At 50.2% G+C, this 11,993-nt stretch overlaps 1 protein-coding gene across 1 annotated transcript in view; it reads right to left on the bottom strand.

Annotated features, from left to right (window-relative positions):
- LOC114852582 (multiple epidermal growth factor-like domains protein 11) overlaps positions 1-11,983 on the bottom strand; it is a 47,624-nt gene extending 35,641 nt beyond the window's left edge. The window contains exons 1-2 of the mRNA XM_055507541.1: positions 11,439-11,983; positions 2,408-2,516 (exon numbers count right to left, since the gene is read on the bottom strand). Of these exons, the coding sequence (XP_055363516.1) occupies positions 2,408-2,509 (102 nt within the window). The 5' untranslated portion in view covers positions 2,510-2,516; positions 11,439-11,983. The remainder of the gene's footprint in view (positions 1-2,407; positions 2,517-11,438) is intronic.
- Positions 11,984-11,993: the final 10 nt, after the last annotated feature.

The raw sequence follows: 11,993 nt of genomic DNA, 5'->3' as shown, positions 1-11,993 counted from the left end.
GCAGGACGAATGCTAATCTGCTGAGAAGACGAACAGCATCAACAGAAAAACACACTAAGTGGATAATGATGGACCTCAGGACACGCGAGGCGACGCCAACAACAATTATCTTCACCGCTGCCTGGAAACGAAGGCGCCTCAAAGCAGATGAAGATTCTCACCGTCGTCGTGATCCTCACCTTGAACCTGAGGACTCACTTCCTCCAATTAATTCAGTTTCAGCACATGCAGGTGGAAGCTTCCGTCTGATCTTTAATCATAGGAGAAAATTCAGGCCTCAAACATCCAGTCAGCAGCGTTTAATCCGATTTTATCACTGCAATTCACTCCAGGAAGAGAAACTCCAGCCCCTTTTAGTGTCGGAGCCAATGAGAGAATGAACATTTCTGCTTTTGTTGCTGCTTCTCATAAGCAGCAACTCACTGCGACAGCAAATCAATAAAAACACTGTTACTGCCAGTCAAACAATGTTTTCCAGGTCCTGATGAATGTCTCAACATCAGAGTTTAACAGAACAGACGCCGGCGTTACGATGTTAAGAGCAGGATGTGATGTTCTACAGAGACCGGACCCTCGTCAGACCAACAACAGCTGCACTTCTGCAGCAGCGCCTCGGTCCCGACCCGGTTCTGCAACGTGGAACCAGCACGTACTCTGGACCACACAACGGCCCAGAGCCACGCGCTCAGTTCCTACTTAACCGACACCCAATTGACACAAAACACTTGAACACATAACGAGGCTTTGAAAGTGCCGTGCGACGAAACACAAAACAACAAAAACACAACCAACAAAAACTGTCACTTCAGTCAGAGAGGAGCAAACGTCCGACTGTCAACTCAACATGCAGTTCAATGGAGTCGGCTGGTGGCACCTAAAGTCACACACACACACACACACACACACACACACACACACACACACACACACACACACACACACACACACAGACTCTCACACACACACACACACACACACACACAAACACACACACACACACACACACACACACACACACACACACACACACACACACACACACACACACACACAAACACACACACACACACACACACACACACACAGACTCTCACACACACACACACACAAACACACACACACACACACACACACAGATACATACTCACACACAAACAAACACACACAGACTCTCACACACACACACACACACACACACACACACAGAAACACAAACACACACACACACACACACACACACACACACACGTGCTCAACTTGCAGAGCATCAATCTGTGAACGCGCTCTCATCCACAGCGACCCTTTATCCTGCCTTGATCGATGCTCACCTTTGGGAGAGGAGCAGCTGAGTATGGAGGACGTATTAATGCTCATGGAGGCCTGTCAATACATCGATCGCTTTACTCCTTTCTAGCTCTAAGACAGGCTATTGTTGTTGATTAAGGGCTTCTTGCATTCCAGCGCAGATGGGTTTCAAATATTAGCCTCTATTAAACTTGCAAAACAGGCTCAAGTCAGAAACGGGTCAAAAAATAGGACCTTAATAGGAGTAAAAAGTGCAGACTGCTGCAGAATCCATAATGAGAGAGGCGACTCAGAACAAGCGTGGTGATCTGGATCATGTGGATCTGGATCATGTGGATCTGGATCATGTGGATCTGGATCATCTGGATCTGGATCATCTGGATCATGTGGATCTGGATCATGTGGATCTGGATCATCTGGATCTGGATCATCTGGATCTGTGAGTGTCACGAAGCAGGGATTCATTCACGGCCGCCGTCAGCTCATCACAGTAACAGGAGCCGGAGCAGCCACAGGCTCCATGTGGGTCAGAACCACGGCAAACAGCCAGGCTTCACCGGTGGGAGGCAAAACGCTGACTGTCTGGACTGATTTGGACTCGAGTCCAGAACCCAGGGTGCAAAAGCGTCATTTAGAACTGGAGCCTGGAGCGGTTCTGGCTCCTGAGGCTGTTTGATGGAGACTGATGATGAAGCCATGTCCTGCTCCCTCTTCGTACCAGGATACAGAGGGAAGCCTCCACCCTCACCTTGGTTACAGGACCCCTGGGAGGCTTCAGACCCTGAGGCCTGGAGGGTCTGCGCAGGCGCCCGCAGCCGGCTGCGCAGGTGCCAGCTTCAAGGAGCTGAACTAATGGCTGCTCAAAATACAGGCTTCACCAAGCGAGACTTTGTTCAGGCAAATAGAAGCACTTAGGGTGAACGGGCCTCCTCCTCCAAGGCTCTGTTGTGAAGAAGGTGGCTCGTGATATTTTCAACCTCATGAAGAATGCGTGTGGTTCATCAGTCCACGTGTTCTGGTCTCACAAGGTCCAAATCAACCCGACGCGTAAAGACGACCGTTTGAGCGTCTTTCAAGCTTTACAAACAGGCTGATGACTCACCTCAGACCTGAAGCAGGCCATTATTGGATTCAGCAGCCGTTTAGTTTGCGGCCGCTTCCCCTCGAGGACCCGACACCAGCGTAGTGGAAGCCAGTAGTTCATTGTTCATCTGTGGAAACAGCATTAGAGTTGGGTCAGGTGTTTGAGCGCTCAGAATCCGTCCGTTCTTCAGACTTTAGCTGCTCATGGACGTCCTGCTCTCAAACACCTGCCAACATCACGACACACCGAAATCTGAGGGAATTCTATTTAATATTCTGCTTTTTGCGTCCGCAGACACAAACAGGTTTATTTTACCTGGAGCCGCATTCCAGTTCACACCCACAATCTATCGGCTGTGATTAGAAAACTCATCCCTGCAGTAATTGACCCATGTTTTCAAGTACGCAGCGATAACGGGTGTTTGTTCCTCCAACTAAAAGGAGGCTGAGCACAATGGACCTAATGAGAACACGCGGCATTATCACTCGCTACCTTCTTTGAGCGGAGCCTCAATGAGGTTGGGGTCTGCACAGCATGAATAGTTGATGTGGCCGAGTCTCAAACAGACGCACCCAGGGCTTTGTGGGACGTGGGCGACCCACTTTCTGCTTCTCTGTGAGCGAGCGGGCGAGCGAGCGAGCGAGCGAGCGAGAGAACCTCCCTCTGGACCCGACGCAGCTCCCGCTCGGATCGAGGTGCTGACGGGCCGAGCCGCAGTGACTGACACCAGCCAATCAGCGTCAGCGGCGCTCGGCTCAGGACGCGCGCTCAGCTATTCACGGCCAGAACCACATGCTAATCTGCACACGCGCCTCACTTGAAAGGCAGTTACGTCTCAGCCAGAACAAACAACTGATGCAAACTGTCGACATCGCAGCAGGAACTGTTCTCCTGAGAGCGACGCAGTGTCAGCGGCGTGATCCAGGAGCGAAGCCTGTCAGGAGCCGCTGCGGCGCCGCTCGGCTCCTTCCATCGATTGGAGGCCTGAGAACGCTGCTGATTAAGCTCAAGGCTTTGGGTCCAATCAGGGTTCTATCGGACCACATGGATTTTGTGCAGATTCGTTCCGACTCCTGGGCTGAAGCTTCACACAGTGATACAGCAGTCATAGCTGCTGCAACAGAGCCCGGAGCCGGGGCCACGGCTCCACGGCTCCAGGACCAACAGCACAAGGGCCCACGGCACCGCGGGTCGGGGCCCCGGGGCCACAGCTCCGCGGCTTCGCTCCACAGTACGATGAATAGCTGCGTTACATCTATTCTTCCCTCAGTTACAAAGCTGTGACCTTCTGATTCCACAGACGCTGGTTTCTCAGCTCCAGAACCCGTATTTACTGTGTCAGCAGCTCACTGGGCCCAGAGTCAAATGGACCCACAGCACACGTTCTGGAGCCGGCCCCGTCTTTCATCCCGGCCCAGCAGGACTCTGTGCTCTAAATGTGTTGCAGTATCTGTCGTCTGTGCAGCTTCACTCACAAACAGGAAGCTCAGCGGCAGTCGGCAGAGATTAAAAGCGGAGACGTACAAAGAGAAATGAAATGCTGGTGCGAAGGAAGCGTTTCTGTGTGTGGCTGTTTTCCTCGCATTCAGCACCGTCGCTGCGACCAAAGCTAAACTGTGTCACAAAAGCCTGAATTAGACAGCGAGTGATTATCAGCGACTGCTGATTATCAGACAGTGATTGGACGTCGGCGCCGTTGGTCTGAGCAGACGCTCGCCGTCTGCAGCTCCAACTCCATCAGCGGCTCTCGTGTCTTTTATCACAGCCGATCCTCACAATGTGTAATGACGTGTCTGCGTCAGCGGTGCAGCCCAGAGCTCGGAGCCGCTTCTGTAAAATGACACAGATCCGAGGTTCTGGTTCCACAGAGCGGCCTGAACGCGGCGCCTGAAGGTGCACGAACGCGCCTCAGACCATGCTTTGCTCATGGGCGCGACGGGCACTTTGCCCAAACCACCGGCCTCCCTCCATCCTCATATTCTGTCACTCATTTTCACTATGAGCCACTTCTCTTCCATTGCACATAATCATTTTCCCCATTTCAATCTAGAAATATTGATCCGTGCAGCTCCAACTCTGCAGCCGCTGGAAAGAGAAAACAGGCTGCTGCTCAGAGCTTCCTCTGGAGCCGCTGCCTATTGACACACAGGAAGTTAAGCCAAGGGCTGCAGGTTGCTGGTAATATTCCCCCGAGTAAAGACATATCAGCTGTATTTGTAAAAAGTCACACACAGCCCCACAGAGGACGTCATTGAGATAAAGCAGCGACGAAATGAGGGAGGGCAGCGGGTTAAAGAAACCCCTTAAGGTGTGTGTGTGTGTGTGTGTGTGTGTGTGTGTGTGTGTGTGTGTGTGTGTGTGTGTGTGTGTGTGTGTGTGTGTGTGTGTGCGTACGTGCGTGTCTCTGCATAATAATGGCCCCATCTCATATTTGCCGTCTCTATTGGAACACATCTCTACAGTGGGTTAAAAGTATTTGACAGCAGATCCTTTCAGCCTGAAGGAGTGACTCCAGCTCCGTGTTATAGACGACGACGTGAACCCGACGACGTGAACCCGACGACGTGAACCCGACTACGTGAACCCGACGACGTGAACCCGACTACGTGAACCCGACTACGTGAACCCGACTACGTGAACCCGAATACGTGAACCCAACGACGTGAACCGACGACGTGAACCCGAATACGTGAACCCAACGACGTGAACCCGACTACGTGAACCCGACTACGTGAACCCGACTACGTGAACCCGACTACGTGAACCCGACGACGTGAACCCGACGACGTGAACCCGACGACGTGAACCCGACTACGTGAACCCGAATACGTGAACCCGAATACGTGAACCCGACTACGTGAACCCTAATACGTGAACCCGACTACGTGAACCCGAATACGTGAACCCGACTACGTGAACCCGAATACGTGAACCCGACGACGTGAACCGACTACGTGAACCCGACGACGTGAACCCGACGACGTGAACCCGACGACGTGAACCCGACGACGTGAACCCGACGACGTGAACCCGACTACGTGAACCCGACGACGTGAACCCGACGACGTGAACCCGACGACGTGAACCCGACGACGTGAACCCGACGACGTGAACCCGACGACGTGAACCCGACGACGTGAACCGACGACGTGAAACCGACAACGTGAACCCGACAACGTGAACCCTAATACGTGAACCCGAATACGTGAACCCGACTACGTGAACCCGACGACGTGAACCCGACGACGTGAACCCGACGACGTGAACCGACTACGTGAACCCGACGACGTGAAACCGACTACGTGAACCCGACGACGTGAAACCGACTACGTGAACCCGACGACGTGAAACCGACGACGTGAACCCGACGACGTGAAACCGACTACGTGAACCCGACGACGTGAAACCGACGACGTGAACCCGAATACGTGAACCCGACTACGTGAACCCGAATACGTGAACCCGACTACATGAAGAGCCTCTACCTCCGCGGCCTCACATTTCATTCCTACTCATGTAGGCGTTTCCCTCGACCCCCGGCTTTGCTGAAGGAGAGAACGTCTCACTTGTCACAGATACTAATACTCATGTGTTGAGATGCACTTTTCATAATAATCCAATTGCACCAATTCCTTAAGTGGAGGGATGAGAGTTAATCGTGGACTAATCGAGCAAAGCCTTCCTGCCGACGGCTTCGTGGCTCGTCTCCTCCCTCAGCACGCGTCCGTCTGCGGTTCATATCCAAATCCAACAGCATTTAAGACCTCAGAGGTTTGTCACTCATAATTAGTATGTTGTTGCAGCTCTGCTGCCAACATTAAAGCAAAAGAAAGCCATATTATCTCCAAGGTTCCTTCAGATATTCACTTTAGAATTCACATCAGAGCACATGAAGGTGTTTCTAATGCACAGCAGAGCACAATCAGCACTTTCCTTCATTAGCAGACTGAAGGTCATCTGTAGAGTCTCACTGCACAGGAAGACGCTCCAGCAATTTCTCAGCTGAAATAAGTTTGAGCAACAGCAGAAGAAAGTGACGATTCTTTGAGGTAATCGTTTAGGAAAACGACACGAAAGCGTCTTGGCTGAGGATTCGCTGCGACGAGTCCTGAGAGTCCACGGTTTGACCTCGAGGCAACAAAACTACGCTAGTGAGAAGTTCTGAGAAGTTCTGAGCTCCAACCAATCAGCGATGGGTCATCAGAACCGCCCCAATCAGCAGTGGAGCGCTGTCACCCCTCAGCTCACACTCTACAGACGCTGACTGGCAGCAAAGCAGCACTAACGCTCCACAAAGAGCACGTCTTGCTGTTCTGCTGGACTTAGTATAATCCAGCATAAAGCTGCAGCTCCCATGGTTTTCTATAAGTGGAGCCGTCAAAGCTGCTTCGCATAAAGCCGACAACTTCAACGGACAAACTTCCTGAACTGCACTGGAAGCCGTCAGCGTCTAGAAGCTGCTTTTCAGCTGCGTGGTAATAACAGAGTTATTACTGAACACATCAGGAAACACACGTCACGTCGGACTCTTTGGTCACTGTCGTTACATCACGATGTGACGTTTCCACGGCGACTGCGAGCATTGGATGGATGAACCTGCAGATCTTAGGCTGTTACACAGAATGCCTTTTGACATGAAGTCATTTACTACAACGTTGTACCTTAGTTGTGCATATTTAAAATAAAAAAAGCTTTAATATGATACAGACCCGCTGTTCTAAGTAACACTCACATTATTAAGCAGCTGAAATTAATTTGGTCTGAAATGAGGAGAAAAATGCAGCAATCAGTGTTTTAGCACTCGTCTCTCCACTAAAGCAGTTTTTATTGTCGATGAACTTATGAAACTATCTTAGAGGTTATGTTCCATGTCTGCTCTGAGAACTTGTTCTAGGACAGTCGGTCTTAATTCATTCTTTGAGTTTTTATTGGTTCATCTGAAAAAAGAAATCAGATGTTTTTACAATTTTTAGACATTTTAGTAAAATATGATAAAACGATTAATCAAGGACAAACATTAATCAGAAAACTCCTTGAACATGAAGGCTGAAACCATCTATGCTTTGATTAAACGATTTTATCTGTGACAACATCTTCTGTTAATCAAATAATGGATTAATTAACTAATGAACTCAGATTGTAATGAGTCAAATCTCTTTCATCTCTTTCCACTGATGCTGAGAGTTATATCACGGGTTCTCATGTTTTAGCCCCACATTCAAAACAAGCGGGGGATGTCCCTAATAAAGTGGCTCCTGAGTGCAGCTTGGAGAACCAGCTCGACCCGGTAATAGATCGGATGCAGGTCACAAGCGGACGCACCTCATCTCAAACAAACAGAGACAGAAACAAATCAATTAATGCTCTATTTCATGATGAGTCGTTGATTTTCCATCAAATCAGGCCAAACTTTCCTTTTATACGTCGGCTTTGCCTCTTTTTCCATATTACATCATATAAAGCTCACTGTTCAGAGACTTTGGCCTTAGATAATAAATACACCACAAAGTAATTGGTGCATTTTTCCACACAAGGAAAAGTTGGTGCTGTTGTCTGAGGAGACGACTTGTCCGTTAGTTTTCTGTGCCGGGTCTAAAAATAAGGAGGAACTGGGGCTCAGCTCTCAACAAACACGTGACCTTAAATGCATGAAAAGGCCGAGCGTCCTCCTCAGCCCTCTGCTCGCTGGATAATGCGTTCCTCATCCATTTGCCCTGAGGAGAGCATTCATGATAGGTTGTAATGGTCAGCTCCATCACCCCCACCCCCGTGTCCACTCCAAACACCCCCAGGCACCACCACTTTAGTCTTTCATGTAGCTTTTCTTCCTTCTTTGCTTTGTTGCAGGATGAATAAGACGCCGAGAGCCGATGGACCGCCGGCCTTAATGCGCTCCCCCTTTAACCTCCACCTCATGAGCTATTTGAATTTCATGACTGATGTTTTGCCGTTGCCTCATCCTGAGAGCGAGAGAACGGGACTCAAACTTCTTGTCAGAGTCTTTCCATAATTCATAACTTTCCTCCTCAGACGGCGATGCTGAGGAGCAGCACCATGAATGCAGCTCTAAGATGTTAACGAACCAACACAGAGCAACATTTAAAAGCAATAACCTCTCAGATGCAGAACCTGCCTCGCAGAGGCAGCAGCCGCGGGCGCCAGACCTCCAATACAACGTGTCCTTGGGAAACAACAGCCAGCGCTCTCCCATTTATTAACACTGATTACACGTATTGATCTGACAGAACATGGAAGAGGCCCAGTTGAAAAGGTTCAGCAGACTGGAAGCAGAGCAGCTGCTGTGATCTGAGAGACAGACAGGTCCCATCGCGACGCCCGCTGTCAGCAAACATCACCCGGCTCAGTGCGGGAACAAATATACAATTGTTCTTTAAATGTGTGATATCATGAACCGTGACGGACTGCGGTTCACGGCGGCTGACGGTAAACCACAGTACAGATAAGGCAGAAGTAGAAGGTTTGTGCTCAGAATTATTTATCCAGACAAATATTCCTGATGTGCTCCAGGCGGCTACTTTCTCCAAGATGAGCATGAATATGAATAGCATTCTGCAATGAACGGAAATGGAAAGTCTAGTTTAATGTGTTGGTAGACGGACAAACAGCCTCCGAGCCTCAGCAAAGACATCCCAGAACGTGAGCAACAAAGAGCTCCACATGCGCCACAAAGGCCCAATATTCCTCTCGCACTTTGTAGCGAATCAGGCGGCCGCGAGCGGCTCCGGCCTGTGGCTTGTTTGCAGCAGGAAACGCAGCTCAGCGCTTTGCCCCAACAGCCGTTATCCTTAAACAGTGATTGGAATTATGTTTACCATTAAAAGGCGAAGTCACAGGAGCAGCAGCGTGGAGGGAACCATTATTAGGACGTGGCCCACAGAGCGCGCGCCAAAGTGTTGTTTCCATCTGGGCTTGAGGATAAATTCTCTATTAGTGACTCCTACTTCTGCAGCCAGAAATAGCTGCGTGCACCTTAATAACGTGATGTCTTTACTAAAGGAGGGGTGAATTAGTCAGATCTGTGTCCTCCTGTTTGTAGCTGTAAGTAGTGAAAGCAGGTAATGGCATTCTGCCTCCCGCCATCAGCTGCTACTGCTCTACAGTCTCCACTGGCTCATCCTCCTGGCACCTTCAGTTTCCTAAAGCCTTGACCCACCAGCACCAGCACCAGCAGCACATCAGCACCAGCACCAGCAGCACATCAGCACCAGCACCAGCACCAGCACCAGCACCAGCACATCAGCACCAGCACCAGCAGCACATCAGCACCAGCACCAGCACCCAGCACCAGCAGCACATCAGCACCAGCACCAGCACCACATCAGCACCAGCACCAGCACCAGCACCAGCACCAGCACCACATCAGCACCAGCACCAGCACCAGCACCCAGCACCAGCACCAGCACCAGCACATCAGCACCAGCACATCAGCACCAGCAGCACATCAGCACCAGCACCAGCACATCAGCACCAGCAGCACATCAGCACCAGCACCAGCAGCACATCAGCACCAGCACCAGCACACCAGCACCAGCACCAGCACCAGCACCAGCAGCACATCAGCACCAGCACCAGCACCAGCACATCAGCACCAGCAGCACATCAGCACCAGCACCAGCACCAGCACCAGCAGCACATCAGCACCAGCAGCACATCAGCACATCAGCACCAGCACCAGCAGCACATCAGCACCAGCAGCACATCAGCACCAGCAGCACATCAGCACCAGCAGCACATCAGCACCAGCACCAGCACCAGCAGCACATCAGCACCAGCAGCAGCACCAGCAGCACATCAGCACCAGCAGCACATCAGCACCAGCACCAGCAGCAGCACCAGCAGCACATCAGCACCAGCACCAGCACCAGCACCAGCACCAGCAGCACATCAGCACCAGCAGCACATCAGCACCAGCAGCACATCAGCACCAGCACCAGCACCAGCAGCACATCAGCACCAGCACCACCAGCAGCACATCAGCACCAGCAGCATCTTAAAAAGTAAAACACATTTAATTAAAGTAAGAGCTCCAGAGTCGACAAAAGCTGCATTACTATTATTGCGAGGGCACATTTGTGACAAATGTCGCCGTGACATATTGCGCAGCACCACATAAATGGAGCCACTTGAGGAGAGAATAAAACAGAAAGTGAACAGCACTGCTGTGGAGCACCTGCAGCTGCACTGCGTTGCTGTCCACTGCTTTTCAGCGGGATCGGGTCACTGCATGCAAATATCCTGAATATTCAATTACCCCGTTTAAACCATTGAGCTTAAACTCAAAGAGACTTGACCCGAAACCAACGTGCGTTAATTGCGTTTGCACGCAGGCACACGTCCCCTGCTCAACAGCGCCACCTACTGCCGAGCGTCGATCTCTGCGCTGATTTCACTGGAAATAGTACGACAGCAACGACCACCATGAGCCAACTTAACATCAACACTGAGGAGGACTCCAAACTCTGCGGACTGGACTCACACCAGCTCGCTGCAGCTTTTTAGTTGCAGGTGCTTGATTACAGTCTGTTGCATGAGATGAGTGGACTAAAATCCAGCCGAGACCCGAGCGCTGCACAGTGAAGCAGCAGTAAATAAGACTAAAGCCCACATGACACAAAATGTTCACAATGAGTCTCGCATCTCACACCAACAATAATGGAATTGACAGAAATAAAGAACAGCTGACAGAGCATTAATGAGACGCATCAGATCATTATCAGAACCGTAACTCATCCGAGGCACAACCAGTGATGTCTACTTTCATTATACGCAACACATTTGCACATTTAACTCAACCCTGAGGCGCATATGCTTGTGGACCTTTGCATTAACACACACAATAGGATACATCCGTTTTGTGCAACTTGACCATGTATTTACAATCAGGCTACAACCATGCTGTCAACTAAGTAAACGATTCATCCGTCGGGTTGAAAGGTGATTTATTATACATCTGACTTTAACCTAAAGATTGTTTCAATAAAACAGCGAAAACACAAGATCATAAATAATAATCAGATTTCAGTCTTACCTGCAGAAGGAATGCAGTAAAAGTTAATTCTCGTTAATTAGGTGCAGTTAAATGTGCTATAACAGGCGCAGAGAAAAGATGAGGGAAAAAAACGTGTTTCAGTATGATATCATTTAATATGTGAAGGACGCTGATCTAGAAACACGAGTAACACAAGAACACAAGTCCCGAAGCAGCATCCACGCATCGGCGCAGTTGCCAACTTGAGCTCAGTCTCTCTTCTCTGCTGGTTCTCTGCTGCAGCCTTTTTCAACGGCGCAGCCAAAGAGCAGCGCAGGCAGCGAGAGGAGTAACCCCCTGTGCCGAGCACCGAGGCTGCCAACACTGCCGCCTACCTCAGCCCAGGGGTAAACACACGGTGAAGCGAGCTAGAGCAGCTAGCTACCCAGAGAAACTCCCAAGCTACTAGATAGTGCTTGAAAGTAAGACAGCAATTACTACGAATGTCTTTTTTCAGCTTTAATTCTTTCATTTTGAGAGTTTGTCTGCTTTTGCTCACTATAATTCCAACAGTACCTAAAGGCAACAAGAGCATGGGCGGCGGAAGCGTCATGA

Source organism: Betta splendens, chromosome 3 (assembly GCF_900634795.4).
Source record: "Betta splendens chromosome 3, fBetSpl5.4, whole genome shotgun sequence".
Taxonomy (NCBI): domain Eukaryota; kingdom Metazoa; phylum Chordata; class Actinopteri; order Anabantiformes; family Osphronemidae; genus Betta; species Betta splendens.
This window is presented reverse-complemented; position numbering and strand designations above follow the sequence as displayed.